At 47.7% G+C, this 18,883-nt stretch overlaps 1 protein-coding gene across 14 annotated transcripts in view; it reads right to left on the bottom strand.

Moving 5' to 3' along the window:
• Positions 1–2,200: 2,200 nt before the first annotated feature.
• Positions 2,201–18,883, bottom strand: part of FAM156A (family with sequence similarity 156 member A) — a 63,623-nt gene continuing 46,940 nt past the window's right edge. For 4 of the 14 annotated variants that reach the window (XM_041741354.1, XM_041741356.1, XM_041741344.1 and 1 more), the window contains exons 2-3: positions 6,953–6,987; positions 2,201–3,651 (exon numbers count right to left, since the gene is read on the bottom strand). In XM_041741354.1, coding sequence (XP_041597288.1) covers positions 2,890–3,552 — 663 coding nt within the window. In that variant the 5' untranslated portion in view covers positions 3,553–3,651; positions 6,953–6,987 and the 3' untranslated portion in view covers positions 2,201–2,889. Of the gene's footprint in view, positions 3,652–6,952; positions 6,988–10,705; positions 10,950–11,668; positions 11,858–13,903; positions 14,826–18,883 lie in introns of those variants that run through there. The other 10 variants (XM_041741352.1, XM_041741346.1, XM_041741357.1 and 7 more) reach the window with 8 other exon arrangements.

Genomic DNA, 18,883 nt, shown 5'->3' on the forward strand with positions numbered 1-18,883 from the left:
TAGCAAGGTAATACTGTCTTCATAGGATGAGTTAGGACATGTTCCCTCCTCTCTGTTCTGGAAGAGTCTGTGAAGGATGGATATTATCTCTTCCTACAGTTTAACAGAATTCAGCAATGATGCCAGCAGGCCCAGGGCTTTTCTCTGCGGGGGGGGGGGGATTTTATTTTATTTTATTTTATTTTATTTTATTTTATTTATTTTATTTTTGTATTTAGTCATTCACGAGAGACATACAGAGAGAGAGGCAGAGACACAGGAAGAGGGAGAAGCAGGCTCCTGGACGCAGGGAGCCCGATGTGGGACTTGATCCCCGGACCCCGGGATCACGCCCGCCCGGAGCCAAAGGCAGACGCTCAACCGCTGAACCACCCAGGCGTCCCAAGTGGAGAGGCTTTTAATTCACAAATTCAATTTCTTTACTTGGGATAGGTACATTCAGATTTTCTCTGTGAGCATTCCATTTTACCTTCATTCTCTCCCTGGATTTTCTTGCCTCCTGGTGGCTCTGCCTCTGCCTCCGCTCTGGAACCTGGCATGCTGAATATTTCTAGACGTCACTGGATCCCGACTCCTAGCCAGTAACTTGGGACCGTATGCTGTATCAGATGGGACCCTCGGATATGCTGATACACTTGATATGTAGGCAAGGGGACAATGCCTTTGAGGTGGGGATGGGGTGGCACCAATGGGTCTCTCAGTTACACCCACCCACCCATTCTCCATGAGCCCCCAGGTAAGCCATAAGTCTGCACTCATAAGTCTGCGCTCACCCTCAGCAAGGCCCAGGTCCACACTGCTCCATCCTGATCCTTCCCACTCTCTCACCTCCTGGCAAGAGAGCTGCACAGGGGATCCATGACAGCTCTCTGCCACAGGTATGGATGTCACAGCTCTCCCCGAGTCAAGGCTCAACTCCCAAGAGCCGTGACTGCCTCGCGGTTATTCCAAACTTCCCTGCCCCAGCAGCCTGCCTAGCATGGAGTGGGGGGGGGAGGGAGGCAGGGGGAGACAATGAAATCTTCATGAGTGGCTAAATATTTGATTTAGCCACAATCAAGTGGTTGGCTGCCTGGGCGAGGCCATCTTTATACCATCTCTGTGAACTCTGCCATGTGGAGATGACTGCCCCCATCCCAGTGCATTCTGGAGAGGGTTCAAGGATGTAGCTAGGTTTGTGTGACGCTGAGCAAGTCACCCAACCTCTCTGTTCTCTGCTTTCCCATCTACTAATTGACCTTGAGTTCTTGCTCAATGATGAGTGTTTGGGAGCAGGTTACATAAGCTGCTCTATGGAAATATGTAGAATGGTGTCTGAGAGCTAGTACAGGATCGATAAAGTGAAATGCCATGTTACTCCTGCTAACCGCACCCAAGTGACCAGTCCGAATTTAGGTTTCAGAGTTTCAAGAAAGAAAAGTCCTACTTTATTTACCTTCTCCCTTCAAGTGGGAGACAAGCCTGGCAGGGTCAGTTGAGCTCCTAAGCTCTCCGACAAGATCACAAGTTCAGAGCATAATAAACATACCTGTCCTCAAGCCACTTCTCTCTGCAGGAGACTCATAGGTGTCTGCAGCAACACAGCTGTGGTGGCTAACTAAAAATAGAGACTGTCAGAAAACAGAATGTGTTTTCAGTTCAGAGGAGTTGCATGGGCACTTCCTGGGTGCACAGCATTGGATTCTGTGTGTGTCAGGGGCGGGGGGAGGAGGAAGATTGATTCATTCATGCCTCCTGAAATGAAAAGGCACGTGTCTAAATCTTAAAATGACTCTTAAATATCTCCACGATGCTCTGGTTGTCAAGGAGCAGTCATGAAGCTGCTGTTCACATGCAGTGACTCAGGGACACCAGGCAATGAAGGCAGAATGGCTCCTGAAGATCCTGTGGCCAGGGCAACCAGCACCATCCCACAGGACCTCCTACTGTGGCCAGTGGACTCTGCTGTGGCCAGGAAGACTCTCTTCCACTGGCTCCACCTGGATGATCTGAAGGCTGGTCCTCCTGCAGGGCCACCAAGGGTGACTTGACGGGGTTCCCTGGTGCCCTTCCCGTCCCTTGCTCCAAATCCGCACAGTTTAGAGCTCATCCCATAAACCACCATGATCTACTGCTGTAGGACTGAAATGTCGTGGTCTCACAAACAAACAACAAACAAACAACAAACCAGTATGGATCAAGAAACCAGAATCAAAAGCTATTTTCCTTTCTTATGTATATTTATTAGGTATGCACAGTGAGGTAACCCATCAGAAACTCCGCCAAGGAGAATACAATCAATGTTACAAAGCAGGGAAACACTGACCTACAGTTAGCTCAGCATATTCATAATGGCTTACACAGATAACACAATGGTGAAACACCACATTCCAGTCCCGCGTCCCTTTCTGCACGTTGTTTGGCATCAGATTCTTGGAAGTGGATCTCAGTTGAGCACACGTTGCATTCCGGCAGAACTAGTGTTGCTTCTGGGAGGCAGTCAGTGAAATGGCACAAAAGCACATGGCCATCAACAGGGCATTCATGCTACAGAGAAACCTGGTATCTTATTGACAACAAGGCAGGGAGGAGAGACAGAGATCTGGGGTGGGAAAGTGACAACATGCATCATGGGAGCCACAATACAGAAGTTAAGGACCTCTGGTATGCAGTGTTCCATAGAAAGCCCCACGGTGATCCAGAAACTCCAGGCAGGAAAAAGTAAGACCTTCCTGGGATTGGATCCATGCTCACACTGACAGAGTTTTCAGTCCTCACACTGCTCTTATTTCTCTATCTTCTCTGATTGCTTCCTGTTTGGTCCCCAACAGGAATCCGAGCTCAGGATCTGGCAACACCAGCAACCATGTCCAAATCCACTCAGATCTCTGCTACATGAGGACGAGAGCCTCAGTTTTCCTTCAACCACTGTTTTAGGAGCCTCTGAAACATTCTTTTGCTTTCCTGCTGCATCTCCAGTTGGAGCTTCTCCTCTCTCTCCTGCTGTTGGAGCACCCCTTCAGGCAGAAGGCCAGGCCGGTTGGTCCCCAGGCTGAGGGTCAAGCCGCTGAGGCCCTGCACCAGCGTTTCCCAGGAGGAAGGATGTGGGGCCCCTTTCCTCTCTGCAGGCATCCCAGAGACATTGGGCCTATGGCTCTGGCAGTATCGACATTCACATCGGAATCCGTTCTGATCTCTATCACCTGATGAAGAGATCCTGGCATTTCTTTCAACCCGATAAGGCGCCACGTGATCAAGGTGTCGCCGTCTCATGTGCCCCAGAAGTGTTCTCTTCCTCTGAGGGGATGCTGACCTTTCCCAGCGCCTCTCCTGTAGGGTCTTGTCATCCCTGTACTGCTGCTGGAGCAGCCCCTCTGGCAGAGGGGCAGGGTATTTGGGGCCAGGACTGCTTTTGAGGTCCCCGAGGCCCATCATCAGCAGTTCTGAGAAGGAAGGAGGGGAGGCTGCTGTGACTTCCCGGGAAGTCTCTTCAGAGATCACTGGGGAAGATTCCGAAATCAGTGTTGGGTTACACTTCTGGAGTGGATCCATGGAGGTGTAGTTGGTGCTCATAGCTCCACCTGGCCCTTGGGTCTAGAGAGGAAGGTGGAGGTGAAGGCTGTCAAAGAGCTGGAAGATAGCAAGGGAAGGGCACGGCCAGAAGAGCCCAGACTGCAACACATGGCGATAAAAGAAGAAAGAAAACCCGTTATTATTCCTCTGACTTAACCTTTCCGTGCCACCGTCTCCTACCTGTTAAATGGGGGCAACAATGAGCTCTACTCCCTAGGATGGTTCTGTGGTTTAAATGAGATAATACGTTTCCAAGAGCTCAGAAGACTGATGGCATATGATCAGGGTCTTAAAAGCGTGATCCGTTATGGCGTCCACATGACCTATAATGCAAAATGATGCCCTGCAGTCAACCATGGTGATTCCCTGCTGACTTTTTTTTTTAAAGATTTTATTTATTTATTCATGAGAGACACACACACACAGAGAGGCAGGGACATAGGCAGAGAGAGAAACAGGCTCCATGCAGGGAGCCCGATGTGGGAGTTGATCCCGGGACTCCAGGATCTCGCCCTGGGCCGAAGGCAGGCGCTCAACTGCTGAGCCACCCAGGTGTCCCCCTGCTGACTTTTTATATCTGTTCTCAAGCATAATTGTAAGGACAATCCACGTGTGGCTAGCATGTGCTCTCCTCGCAAGTGTTCGTGTACTTTTGAAAAGCAGACATTTGCTAAAATCTAAGTATTTCGACCACGGGGAGGGACACATTCTTTGGAATTTTCACTGGCTTTCATCTAGTTAAAAGGATGTTGAAGCCTATGGAAATAATTTCAAAATCCCTACGAAGAATAAGAATTTACTAAAGTATAAGAATGGAAATCAATGAAATTTCTGACAAGACAGATTAGAGAAACTCAAATCAAAAGTTGCTTTTTTGAAAGGATCGATAAAATTGACAAACCTCTCACAGGACGATGAAGGAAATGAAGAAAGAGAGGGAACAAAAGCAAGATACAGCACACTTCCTGCTTTCTAGCCAAATGACAGAGCCAGAGTAATCAGAACAGTGTGGCACTGGCATAAAAACTGACACACAGGGATCCCTGGGTGGCGCAGTGGTTTGGCGCCTGCCTTTGGCCCGGGGCCAAAACCTGGAAACCCGGGATCGACTCCCACGTCAGGCTCCCTGCATGGAGCCTGCTTCTCCCTCTGCCTGTGTCTCTGCCTCTCTCTCTGTCTCTCTGTGTGACTATCATGAATAAATAAAATCTTAAAACAAAAACAAAAACAAAAACTGACACACAGACCAATGGAACAGAATCGAGAGCCCAGAAATAACCCTATGCATATATGGTCAACTAATATTTGACACAGGGGTCAAGAATACTCAATGGAGAAAAGATATCCTCTTCAATAAATAGTGCTGGGAAAATGGCATATTCACATGTCAAAGAATAAAGCTGGATTCCTGACTTACACTCAACAAAAATCAATTTGAAATAGATTAAAGACTTAAATGTGGGGCACCTGGGTGGCTCAGTGGTTGGGCATCTGCCTGTGGCTCAGGGCGTGGTCCCGGGGTCCCGGAATTGGGTCCGGCATCAGGCTCCTCATGGGGAGCCTGGTTCTCCCTATGCCTATGTCTCTGTCTCTCTCTCTTTCTGCATCTCTCATGAATAAATAAAATCTAAAAAAAAAAAAAAAAGACTTAAATGTAAGACTGGAAACTATAAAACTCCTAGAAGAATACATAACAACAAAGCTCCTTGACATGGGTCTTGGCCATGAATTCTTGGATGTGACACCCAAACCACAGACAACACAATCAACAAGAAACTTCCCCTCACTGGAAAGCTGCACACCAAAGAAACCGTCAACCAGGTGAAAAGATAACTTACAGGATGGGAAAAAATATTTGCAAACCGTATGTCTGTCAAGGGGTTAATATGCAAAATATATAAAGAACTCATACAGCTCCATAGCAAAAAGGCTAACCGTCCAATGTAAAACTGAGTAAAGGATGTGGATAGACATTTTTCTAAAGAAGAGGTACAAATGGCCAATAGAGAGATGAAAAGTGCTCCAAACCAATAATTATCAGAGAAATGTGTGGGGAACCACCTGCGGAGCCTATCTGAGAACTGAATCTCGTAGTCCTCAGCACACTGGGGACATGGGAGATCCTGAGTCAGCACACTGACTCTTGACCACCTTGTTCTCCAGATACAGCTCCTCTGCTCCCCTCCCCCTCCTCTGAGTCAACCGCCTATTCTTTTACCCTTTGAAGTAAACATGTTTTTCTCTGCTTCTCAAAGTTAATAATTCCTATAGCCAATCTGCTAACTCTCTTAATAAAAACTGGAGGAGGGATCCCTGGGTGGCGCAGCGGTTTGGCGCCTGCCTTTGGCCCGGGGCGCGATCCTGGAGACCCGGGATCGAATCCCATGTCGGGCTCCCGGTGCATGCAGCCTGCTTCTCCCTCTGCCTATGTCTCTGCTTCTCTCTCTCTCACTGTGTGCCTATCATAAATAAATAAAATTAAAAAAAAATTTAAAAAAAATATAAAAATAAATAAAAATAAAAACTGGAGGAGACAAAGCCTCGGGGTCGGAGTCCGAGTCTGCTTTGAGTCCGAGTCCGAGTCTGACTCTCGGTCCCCCTGTCCCCCAGATTAAAATTCAGCAAGACTCCCGAGTCTTTCTTCATATCGTAGCCTCCGACTATCCTGGATCTGCGGCAGAAATGCAAACCCAAACCACAATGAGGTATCACCTCACACCTGTTAGAATGCCTAGTATTGAAAAAACAAGAGATAAAAATGCTGGCTTGGATGTGGAGAATAAAGAAATCATGGGGCACCTGGGTGGTGCATTTGGTTGAGCACCCAAACTCTTGGTTTCAGCTGGGGTTGTAATCTCAGGGTCCTGAGATGGAGACCTGAGTTGGGCTCCACGCTCAGCACAGAGCCTGCTTAAGTTTCCCTCTCTGCCCACCCAGCGCACTCTCTCCCTCTCAAATAATTAAATCTTTAAAAAAGAAAGAGGGGCACCTGGGTGGCTCAGTCAGTTAAGTGTCTGCCTTTGGCTCAGGTCATGATCCCAGGCTCCCTGCTCAGTGGGGAGCTCAGTGCTTCTCTCTCAAATAAATAAATAAAATCTTAAGGAAAAAAAAAAGAAATCCTGTACACTTTGGCACAAATGTATATTGGCACAGCACTATTGAAAACAGTATGGAGGGGCACCTGGGTGGCTCAGTTGGTTATGCATCTGCCTTTGGCTCAGGTCATGATCCTGGGGTCCCGGGATGGAGCCCCGTGTCAGGCTCTCTGCTCAGTGGGGAGTCTGCTTCTCCCTCTCCCTCTGTCCCTCCCCTTGCTCGTGTTCGCTCTCTCTCAAATAAATGAATACAATATTTTTAAAAAATGTATGGAGATTCCTTAAAAACTTAAAAATAGAACTACCATATGATGCAGACATTCCACTTCTGAGAATATACCTGAAAGAGATAAAAACACTATGTCAAAGACATATCTGCACCCCATGTCCATAGCAGCATTATTTACAATAGCCAAGATATGGATACAACCCTAAGTGTCTTTTTTTTTTTAAGATTTTATTTATTTATTCATGAGAAACACACACACACACACACAGAGGCAGAGACACAGGCAGAGGGAGAAGCAGGCTCCATGCAGGAAGCCTGACGTGGGACTCGATCCCGGGTCTTCAGGATCACATCCTGGGCCGATAGCGATGCCAAACTGCTGGGCCACCCGGGCTGCCCCCCTAAGTGTCTTTGATGGATAAATGGATCAAGAACACACACACACACACACACACACACACACACCCCTACACACACCCGAATATTATTCAGCCATAAAAAAGGAGAAAACCCTGCCATTTGTGACAACATAGATGGATCTTGAGGGCATTATGCTAAGTGAAATAAGCCATAGAAAGATGCACATGGTATGATCGCACTCATACATGGAATTGGAAAAAGCCTCCTAAATATATAGAAAAAGACGTAAGATTTGTGGTTATCAGAGGTGGAGATTTGGGGAGGGAGAAAAAACTGGAAGATGTTGGTGAAATGGAACAAACATCCAGTTATAAGATAAATAAGTGCTGGGGATATATTGTGCAACATGATGACTCTAGTTAATACTACTGTGTGATATAAATGAAAGTTGTTAAGAGGGTAAATCCTAAGAGCTCCCTTCACAAGGAAAACATGGTTTTCTTTTTGTATCTATATGAGATGCTGGATGCCAAGTAAGCTTATTCTGATAATCCTTTCATGATACATGGAAGTAAAAGTATTATGCTGTATCCCTTATGAGCCACTGCGTGTCAGTTATATCTCAAGAGAACTGGAGAAAAAGAGAGGGAAAGAGGGAGAGAAGAAATAAGTTTCCTTTTTAAAAAAAATTTATTATTTATTCATGAGAATACACAGGAGACAGAGAGAGAGGCAGAGGGAGAAGCAGGCTCCATGCAGGGAGCCCGATGTGGGACTTGATCCGGGGTCTCCAGGGTCATGCCCTGGGATGAAGGCAGGTGCTAAACCGCTGAGCCACCTGGGCCACCCAGAAATAAGTTTCCAATAGCAGGAATGAAAGAAGAGATTTCACTAGAGACCCAGCAAATATGAAAGAAATGATAAAGCAATATTACATTCAATTCCACATATATAAATGCAACAACTCGGAAATGGATTGATTATCCAAAGCCTATAAACTGCCAAAACTCACCCAAGGTGAAGTAACATGCAGAGTTCACTACCGTTCACAGAAATTGAATCAGTTGTTAAAAACTTTGACGAAAATCCCAGATGGTATCAATGGTGAATTCCACCAATTATCGACAGGAAAAACGCATGCATGCACAAATTCTACATAATTTCCTCCAAGAAAACAGAAGCAGAGGAAACACTTGCAAGTGATTTATGAGGCTAGCATTTCACTGACACCAGGAAAACTACTGACCAATAATCTTTCTCATCACAAGTACAAAATTCCTCCACAAAATGCCAGCAATGGAATCCAGCAATATTCAGAGAAAATACATCACGATCAAGTGGGTTAGCACAGGAAAGCAAGGGTGGTTCAATAACTGAAACCCAAGCGACATAATCGCCAGATTTAGAATATAACTGGTTAATCAATGTCATCTCCAGTTTAAGATGAAAGAGTAAAAAGAAGAATAAGGGGCACCTGGGTGGCTCAGTGGTTGAGCATCTGCCTTTGGCTCAGGTTGTGATCTCAGGGTCCTGGAATCGAGTCTTGCATCGGGCTTCCCACAGGGATCCTGCTTCTCCTTCTTATGTCTCTGTCTCTCTGTGTCTCTAATGAATAAACAAATAAAATCTAAAAAATAAAAACTAAAAATTGAAAATAAATAAGAATGAGAGACTCAATGCTACACCTACCAAAATTCCAATGGCATTTCTCAGTAACAGAAAAACAATCCTAGGGATCCCTGGGTGGCTCAGTGGTTGAGTGTCTGCCTTCACCTCAGGTTGTGATTCAGGGGTCCTGGGACCGAGTTCTGCACCGGCTCCCCATGGGGAGCCTGCTTCTCCCTCTCCCTATGTCTCTGCCTCTCTCTGTGCCTGTCATTAATAAATAAATAAAATCTTTTTTTTTTTTTTTAATAAGAAAGAAAGACAATCCTAAAATGCATCTGGAACAACAGAAGACCTTGAACAGCCAAGGCAACCTTGAGGAAGAAGACAGTTGGAGGTACCAAAGTTCTTATTTCAAAACATAGCACAAGGCTATGTAGTAGTCAATCAGTATGGTACGGACAGAAAGACAGACACAGACCAATGGAACAGAGTATCAGCCAGAAATAAACCCAATGTGTATAAAGTCAGCTGAGCTTGATGAGGACACCAACGATACACCATGGGGAAAGGACAGTCTTTTGACAAATGGCGCCGGGAAAACAGGATACCCAAGTGTAAAAGGATGAAGCTGGACCCTATGCTACACCACACACGAAAATCAACCCAAAGAAGGCTGAATTTTAAATATAAGACCCGGCACTGTAAAACTCCTGAAAGGAAACATAGAGGAAAAGCTGCATGGCATTGGTCTTGGCAATGATCTCGTGGAAACGACACCAATGGCACAGGCAAGAAAAGCAAAAACTGCCACGTGGGACGACTTCAAACTTAAAAGCTTCTGCACAGCAAAGGAAACCACCAACAAAGCCAAAAGGCAATCTCCAAAATAGGCAAAAACATTTGGAAACCACATATCTGATAAGGGGTTGATTTTCAATATTTCTAACAAGCATTTCTAACTCAACAAATAGCCAGAAAACAAACAAACCAATGTAAAAATGGGCAAAGGATGCAAATACACATTTCTTCAAAGAAGACTTACAAATGGCCAAAAGGCATATGAAAAGTTGTGCCACATCACTAATCATCGGGGAAAGGCAAGTCAAAATAGCAACGAGATATCTCCCCACACATGAGAGGATGGTTACCGTCAAACCAAACAAACAGAAGATCACAAGTGTGGGTGGGCATGCAGAAACCTGGAACCCTTGCCCACTGTCAGTGGGAATGCAAACTGGTGCGGCCACGATGGAAAGTACTATGGAGGTTCCTCAAAAAACTGAAATTAGGGGTTAAGTGTCTGCCTTCAGCAGAGGTCATGATCCCAGGGTCCTGGGATCAAGCCCCGCATTGGGCTCCCTGCTCAGCGGAGAGCCTGCTTCTCCCTCTCCCTCTCCCTCTCCCTCTCCCTCTCCCTCTCCCTCTCCCTCTGCTGCTCCTCCCTGCTCAGTGCTCACTCTATCTCATGTGCTCTCTCCCTCTCTCTCTCTCTCTCTCTTTCAAATAAATAAATAAACGAATAAATAAATAAATCTTAAAAAAAAAAACAACCCTGAAATTAAAACTGTTATAGGTTCCTATTCATCTCTGGGTACCCCCTTTCAAAGCAACAAGATCAAAAAGACAAAAAACCTTCCATATCTTCCAGCAATCCCACTGCTCGGTATATGTCCAAAAAACCTGAAATCAGCGTCTCAAAGAGATGTCTGGAGTCACGTATTTATTGCAGCATTAATCACACACAGTAGCCAGGATAATGGAAACCACCCAACTGTCAATCAACAGAGGAATGGATAAGGGAAGTGTGGCACATATATACAATGGGATATTATCAGCTGCACAAAAGAGAAGGATATCTTACCATCTGCAGGCCGGGTGCTGTGGATTAAAGAAGCAGGACAGACAGCGCTGCCTCTTACTCCGTGCCTTCCATGTGCCAGGTAATATCAGCTAGGTGTTTCCCATCTATCGTCTCCTGCAGGTCTCCCAACAAACGTCGAGTAGGCAGAGTTACTGTCCTTCTACCAGGAGGACTTTGAGGCTGAAGGAGAGAGGCTGAAAGAGCAGGGTGTGACCTGGAATCCAGTGTGAGTGTAAACTGAATTCTGGGGTGGAAGGAGGGGAGTTTGGAGATGAATGCAGGCACAGGGACACAGACCGCTCCAATGCCATATGGCAGAAATGAAGTGTCACATGCTCTGGTACCTGCCCTGCACCCCCACCCCCACCCCTGCGCCAGAAGTGGCCCCTAGCTATCTGAGGCTAGAACTGGAGTGAACTGAATTGATGCACAGGATGGAAGATTATGTATACTTGTGTACATCATCGTGGGGAGACCCACGATGGAAAAGCCAGCCTCCTGGTGAAGGGTCATCTATGCGCGATGCAAAGAATGAGAAGAGTGTGGCACAGAAGGAGAGTCTCTATGGCAGAACTGAGACATCTGATGCTGTCTTTAGGTTCTTGGCTGTAGCTCATATGACGTGAAGCGTGACCTGCAACCTACCCCATGGCAGTATCAGTGGTGGTAGATAGGGAATGTGCCATGCCCAATTCTCTCTGAACCATCCTTGCATTACTTTGTTACATACTCAGAAATGCAATCTTGTTTGGTATTGTTATTACGAGGAATAATAAACCCATTTCACAGGAGAGTACAGCAAGGCAAAGAGGGCCAGGCCAAGTAAATTTCTCAAGAGGACATGACTGCAAGTGGCTGAACTGGGTTGGAAGGAAGGTTATCCAGGATCAGAGCTTGTGTCCTTACTCACTACACAGCATGGCTCCCACAAACCAACAGATAACCAAATCCCATGATGCTCACCATATCAGGATGTCTGCTTTGTGCTGTGAGTAAAGAGGAACCCCCTCCTCAAGTGGGCTTAGGCACAAAGGCAATTCACAGTCACGCAAAATGAAATCAGAAGGCAGGGTGGGCGCACGCGGGTCACACTCTGGGATCCAGTGATGCCAGCAAGGACACAGGCTCTTTCCAGCTCTGATCTGGCCTTTTCTGAAATAGATGTTCCAGGACCAACATCCAGATAGGGCAATGTTCAAGTGCAGAAAGAGGCTCTCTAATCCTGCACCTCTCCTATGAACAAGGAAGTCTCCCAGAAGTCTTCCAGCAAACATTCTCTTCCTTTCCCACTGGCCAGCGTGGGCCACACCCCCATCCCTCAGTCAGGAGGGAGTGGGAGGTGACACCACATCTGTCCTGCATGAATGGATTGGGAAAGTAACGGCTGTGAGGAACACCTTCGCCTCATATTCGTTCTGGGGACTCATGCAGCGTTTCTACCAGAAAGCCTTCTTCACCCACTTTCCTAACATCCTGGACAGCAGGCCTTCCCCTGAACTGCCACAACACCCTGCATTTCCCCTATCCCGGCCTCAGCCCCACCCAGACATCAGAGGCGGATTATTTGTATCACTCACTAGTCCATGAGCTGACACAGTCAGAGATTTTGTCTTGTTCACCCATCAGAGCCTTAACCCCAGTGGGCATTCACAAATACCTACCAAATGGAATAAAGGAGAATGTGAGGTCCTTCCTAAACATCTCATTTGGTGTATCAACCCTGCAGAATCTATTTTCTCCATTGTCCCAAAGAAGAAAATGCTGGCATGGTGGGGTTAAGTGACAGCACAAGGCCTCACCTCCCGAAAGAGAAGAACCCCAGCCCAGGTGCATCCTGACTCCAGATGTATGGAGTGGCAATACCTCTCTGGATTATCTGTGAGCCCCACAGTCTAACCTACAAAGTTACCCCTAGGGAGTGAGCTCAGGCTTCACGAGGAGGCGACCTTTCAACAAAGATGTGAACGGGGAGAGAAGCCTGACAAGCAGACATCTGGGGTCAGGACTTTCCAGACAAGAGGGAACAGCTGGGAAGAAGTGTATGAAGCAGAGGCTGCCAGGAGGTTGGGCCACTGGGGGCAGGGGCAGAGAGTGAGAGCCTCACAGGAAGTGGGGAGAGCAGAGGGTGACAGGCTTCTACTCAGCCAGCTGGACCACAAAGGACACCCACGGATCACAGATGCTGAGTGACAACCTGTATCAGGCTGTAAGTCAGGCAGAGGAGGGACATGGAGAAGACCATTCAGAGAGAGGCAGGTTTGGGCAAAGGGCTGGAAGGAGAGTGAGGAGGAGCGCCTCCTTCCGAGGCTGACAGCATTCATCTGCACTGACACCCCCTTCACCTGGTGCCCACATCCCTGTCTCCAAGGGCAGCTGTGCTCTAGCCACAGCATCACACACTTAATAATTAGCAGTCTGGATTCACTCAACAGTCCACCTCTTGGACAGGTCATTGTGCGCACCTACTATGTGCACTGGTAACTTTTGGTACTTGGAAAACATTCTCTGAGCTGACTGACGTTCCAAGGATCTTGACCCACGTTCCACCGTGAGATCACAACTGTGACTAATGAATGGGGCAACAGAGTGACCCACACAATTAAAATACCCGTGTAACCTCCTTTTTGTAAGCATCTGCAATTTAAGTTGGTACAAAAGATGCAATCTTCCTCCACCTCCCAAAAAGAATCAGAATACAGAGATGTCTTGTTTACGCCATTCCCCCGTGTCATTTTTTAAAAAGGTTTTACGTATTTATTCATGAGAGAGACACACAGAGAGAGGCAGAGGCATAGGCAGAGGAAGAAGTAGGCTTCCCACAGGGAGCCCGATGCAGGACTCGATCCCAGGACCCTGGGATCATGACCTGATGCAAAGGCAGATGCTCAACCACTGAGCCACCCAGGTGCTCCACTCTCCACGTCATTTGTAAGAGAGAAATAACTGGCACAATAACTACCCTTTATCATGAAGTTATAATGTCACCTTGGGTCAAGGTCCTTCACTCATTGAAGAAGCATGTTCTAAGCACCACCTCAAACCATGTGTCTGTTTACTGAACACGGATTGGGGATGCAGGGATGAGTTAGCTATAGCCTGCCAGCAGATAGCCACCACATGTCCTGTGAGAAGAGAGATGGCGGAATTTAAGTCATGGTACCTCAGGTACACAGAGGAGGGCATCTTACCCCTACCTACCTGTACGTGCGTGTGTTTGGTCAGGACCACTTCTCAGGGGTCAGGATGCTGAGGCGGTAGGCACTCCGATCACCCACATTTTACAGACACGCAAGCTCAAGAACCGAGAGATTCCCCACAGGTAGAGCCAGATTTCAGTCCTTGGTCTACTGAGCTCCAATCCACCATTGCAATTCGGCCAGCTCCACAACCGTGATGCGGCCACTGAAAGTACTTCCTTTGCCTCTGATTGTCTCTCAGTTCATATCTGATAAACAGAATGAGACTGGTGGAGACCTAATTTGTGGGGTGGGGTTGACTCCAAAAGTCTCTCTATTAAGACAAAGGATCTCTCTGCGGGAACCCTGGAAGCTGAGGTCCTGCTTGGCTGTCGGCTCTGAGGCAAGCCTTCCATGCTAAGGGACTCCAGATCTGTTGCTTCAGGGCAGCTCCTCACAGGGGAGAGGCAGAGTCTTAGAACCTTTGGGGGTTGCTTTATACCCTGCTGGGTGCCTGCATTTCAAGGTGGACATGGTGTTGGGACCATGATGACTATGGAATCATGGAACAGTACCTGCATTTCAGCACCTGAAACACAACCCCGCTGTGTCACTGTGAGTGCAAAGACTGGCTTTGGAGTCAGGCAAAAAGGAGGTGTGCTTCCCAGATCCACCCTCTCCTGCTTCATCAACCTAACGCCTTTCAGTTTGTTTTCCTGTCTACAGAAGGTGGGCTTTGACACTTACCAAAGACCTGAGTCTTTGGGGAATCAAACTGTATATACCCCGCACACCTTAGTTCCTCAAGCTAGGCTGCAGGGAGAGCCCATCACACCGTGCCCTGTGTTAGGGACACGCCAGCGACAGAGGGAAGTATGCCAGGCGCCTAGGAGTCTAGTCCCACCCTCTGGCCGGGCTTGGGGGTTGGGGTAGTGCTGGTTGGATGAGTGGTTCCATCTTTTCTTTCGTCCAAGGCACACACTTCATCTCATACCGAGGTGTGCTGTGTTCAGAGGGGTTGTACTGAGTGAGGTTAATCCTCACAGTTGAGCCTATGGCATGTTGAACCAGCAGTGGGTTCACACTCTCCACTGGACGCTGTAGGAACGGACATAGTTTTCTCCAGGGTTTGCTGACACCTGGTAGGGGCCCCTAGGGAGCGATATGAAGGCACTGTCAGACTCCCTTGGAGAGTTCCCATAGGTGCAGGCAGCTAGCCTCCTTGATGGCCACAGCGACTAATAAATCCAACCCGCTGTAAAGGAAAGACCAGTTACAATCCTTCCTCTTGTCCTAACAGAAAACTCAGATGGCACTTCACAGTGGAAAAATGAGCTCATCAAGACAAAGTCCAAGGGAGGCAGCTGAAGGGCTGCTTAATTTCCTGGGTCACAGGTGCCATAAAGTGACATAATCTTTCCATGTTTCTGTTTATACCTCCTCACTGGAAGGTAGGACCCCTAGGCATCAGGAAAGTGTGTGCCACATTCCAAACTCCGAGTTAAAATGCATCACAGGCACCACATAAATTGAGGTATGATCTTTGCCGTGTGTAATCCTATTCTATGCCATCCTATTCTTTTCCAGAGAAACTGGGCTGTCCGATTGCATTTCCAATTAGCTCACTGGGAACCAGAGTAAAATACCTGCCCATTTGAGGAATTTATAATGAAGTCTCCATCACTTCTATTCAGTAAAAAGTTCTGTGAACAGTGCCTTTTCATCCAGGTACTCCTCAGGTTAAATGGAAATTGCTCTCTACTGAACCTGACAGCTGAACATAGGTAGGCATCAGGCAAATGAAGTGAATGTTCGATCTACAGGGGATGGCACGTGTGGGGTTGGGGAAATGAGAGGCAGGGAGAAGAGAGTCCACTGGCCATCTACTGAACAGGAAGAGGTTGACGGGGGCTGGAATGTGGAGTGGTGGTGGAGCAGGAGGCGGTCCGCTGAGGATGAGGCTTTGGAGGGCAGGGAGTAAGGAAGGGGACTGTGCTCAGTCCGGGAGGCTGGACGTTATCCTAAGAGCAGCAGGAAGCCCCTGCAGAGTTTTGAGCAGGGTAGACAAGACCAGATTAGGATTTTTTTTTTCCTTTTGTACTGTATTTATTCTTTTTTAAAATAAATTAATTTTTTATTGGTGTTCAATTTACCAACATACAGAATAATACCCAGTGCTCATCCCGTCAAGTGTCCCCCTCAGTGCCCGTCACCCACTCACCCCCACCCCCCGCCCTCCTCCCCTTCCACCACCCCTAGTTCGTTTCCCAGAGTTAGGAGTCTTTATGTTCTGTCTCCCTTTCTGATATTTCCCACACATTTCTTCTCCCTTCCCTTATATTTCCTTTCACTATTATTTATATTCCCCAAATGAATGAGAACATACAATGTTTGTCCTTCTCCGATTGACTTACTTCACTCAGCATAATACCCTCCAGTTCCATCCACGTTGAAGCAAATGGTGGGTATTTGTCGTTTCTAATGGCTGAGTAATATTCCATTGTATACATAGACCACATCTTCTTTATCCATTCAACCAGATTAGGATTTGAGAAAGGTCCCTCAAGCAGTGGGATGAAAAAATCTGTGGCCAAGGGTTAAGATTGGTGGTAATTATCAAGCAGAGACGAGGTCATCTGGACTAGGGAATTAGCCATAGTGACGGAAGAACTAAGTGTCAAGATCTTATTTAGAAGGGTGGAGGAGGTTGGATTGGCCGGGCTTGGTGATTGAGGGGGTGGTGAGAGAGGCAGCAGGGAAGCATGGCTTTAAGGATGCCTGGCCTAAGCAGCTGGGTAGAAGGTTGCTTTTCACGGAGTTTGGCAACACCAGAGGACATGGAGATGCATGGGGAGTGGGGGTGGGCACGTTCAGTTTTGGAGATGTTGTGTATTCTTAGCCCGTGGGACGACTGACTGTTAAGTAGTCACTCAGTACCCCCAGTGAACTGGGGGAGCTCTCCTAGCCTCTCTGTGCCTGGGATGCCTCATTTGGAATAGAAGAATGATAGCAAAAAATTAGGAAAAACAGCTAATTTCTGTTTCATGTCCTCTAGGATAATGTTCTCCCTTTGCACAGCAGAGTGCTGTTTTATAGTTAAGTACTCCCTAGGGAAATGGGCCTCTCTCTACTTATCCATATATTCGTTGGTTTGTTTAACTGCCTTGTGTGTTTTCAGCATTCAGTATGCATTGCCCGTGCTAAAAGAAAAACAATGAATTCAAAGCAACCTGTTTTATCACACGTGTGCCGTAGGTTAGCCCATCAGCCTGTCTCTCAGAGATTCAGCCCCCTTCAGACCCTCCAGTCTTCTTCCTGTAGCCTCACCCCCTCAGGGGTGGCAGGTGAGACTTTGGGACCTACTTTCTCCAACACTTGCCTTCGTTCTGAAGTCCTCTCCAGTGTCCCAAAGAGTGGCTAGCACTTGAGTGCAATCTGATTGTGAGCTGCCAGTTGTCTCAGGCAGCATGTAGTTTAGGAGAGGACAGAGCCAGATGTGTGGGTCTGGAAACCAACAGGGTGTGCATGCATAGCCAAAAGGTGATGAAGCCATCCATACGGAGATCTGAAATCAGGGCCCCACCGCTTATTCCTTGTGTGACTTTGGGCAGGTCACTTAACCTCTCTCTGGTCAGTTTCCTCACTTGTAAGATGAGGACCATGATCCTATGCTTCCTTCATTTAGATCAGGAAAATACTGCCTTTTAAAAACCATAAAGTGCTCTTCAAGTATGGATAATAAGTTCCAGGGCTAAAAAGAGATCTCTGCTTATCTGGATATCTGTTTGCACAGGCACGAAAGTCACCAAGCCCATTTTTTACTCTGTACACAATATTGAACTTCACCTGAGCCCTGAAAAAAGCCACAGTAAAAAAATCTCTGTAGGCTCTCGTGTTCCAGAAATAGCTTATCGCAAAGGAATACTCTTGCCCTTATAACTGCGAGGAGGTTTGCTGTTCACTCTTCGTCATACCTGCCCTAAGCCTCTCGGGCGACTCCTGGGTTCACGTGTGACAAGGCCAAACACAGACCCTCCTCCTCTGGCTGAAGGGCCAGACACAGTCCCTGCAGCTCCCTGCTGTCTCGGGAATAGCACTGTGATCAAAAGTCCATTCTCCTGAAACTAGCTAGACACGGAGAGAGACATTTATGCCGTCATTCTTTGGCTCACGGAGTCACTGTTCGGCTGAGACTAATCCTGAATGCAGAAACACTCCCACCTTAAATCTCCCCACTACAACGTGTCTACTCATCCCCGTGGAGAGACGGCAAAACCACCCTGCCGAAGACAGTCTAGACACTCTAATCTTCAGATCCGGGCTGCTCTACGGATCGCAACAGCCTGAACAGACAAGCTCTCTACTAGTATGGGTTTTGTCTTTACTACTGTGCATGTAGAGCCCATGCAAAAGAAAAAAAAACCTGGTAAGAAAACAAAAATCAGTTAACAGGTACTGCTCACGCGTGCGCGCTACAAGAGACGCCATCACGTGGTCACGGAGACCTTCCGTACTGGCCCCCCTCCCCGCTCAGCACCACGTGCATGGTCCGCGACGTCACCTGCACCGCCCGGAAACTCTCCCTACGACCTCAGGAAGCGTTCGCCCTGGGCCGTCACTCAGGTGCGCCGCCGTGGGGGCGGGCTCAACCTTCTCGATTCCACGGGTGCTTACGTCGCGGGTTCCAAATACCCGCGCCGCGGCCCACCGCGAAGATCCCACTATGCTCCGGGCCACTCCCGTCTCCCTCTCCGTCCCGCGCAACCTGAGGAAGGCTAAATATAGAGAACCCGACTTGTTCACCGGGTCCCACATCTATGACGTCACGGGCAGTCCCGCAGCCCCTCCTCCCGTGGGCCGTGTACACGCCTCTCTAGGAAGCCGGGAGGACTTCTCTTGCTGGACTTAACCCTTCTGTTCTTGAGGGCGCGTCACCGCCAGGGCTAAGGACTGGAGGGGGTGCACTGGAGGCGGGATGGCGGGAACCCGATCCCAGGGAAGA

The sequence above is a fragment of the Vulpes lagopus genome, chromosome X (genome assembly GCF_018345385.1).
Source record: "Vulpes lagopus strain Blue_001 chromosome X, ASM1834538v1, whole genome shotgun sequence".
NCBI lineage: Eukaryota > Metazoa > Chordata > Mammalia > Carnivora > Canidae > Vulpes > Vulpes lagopus.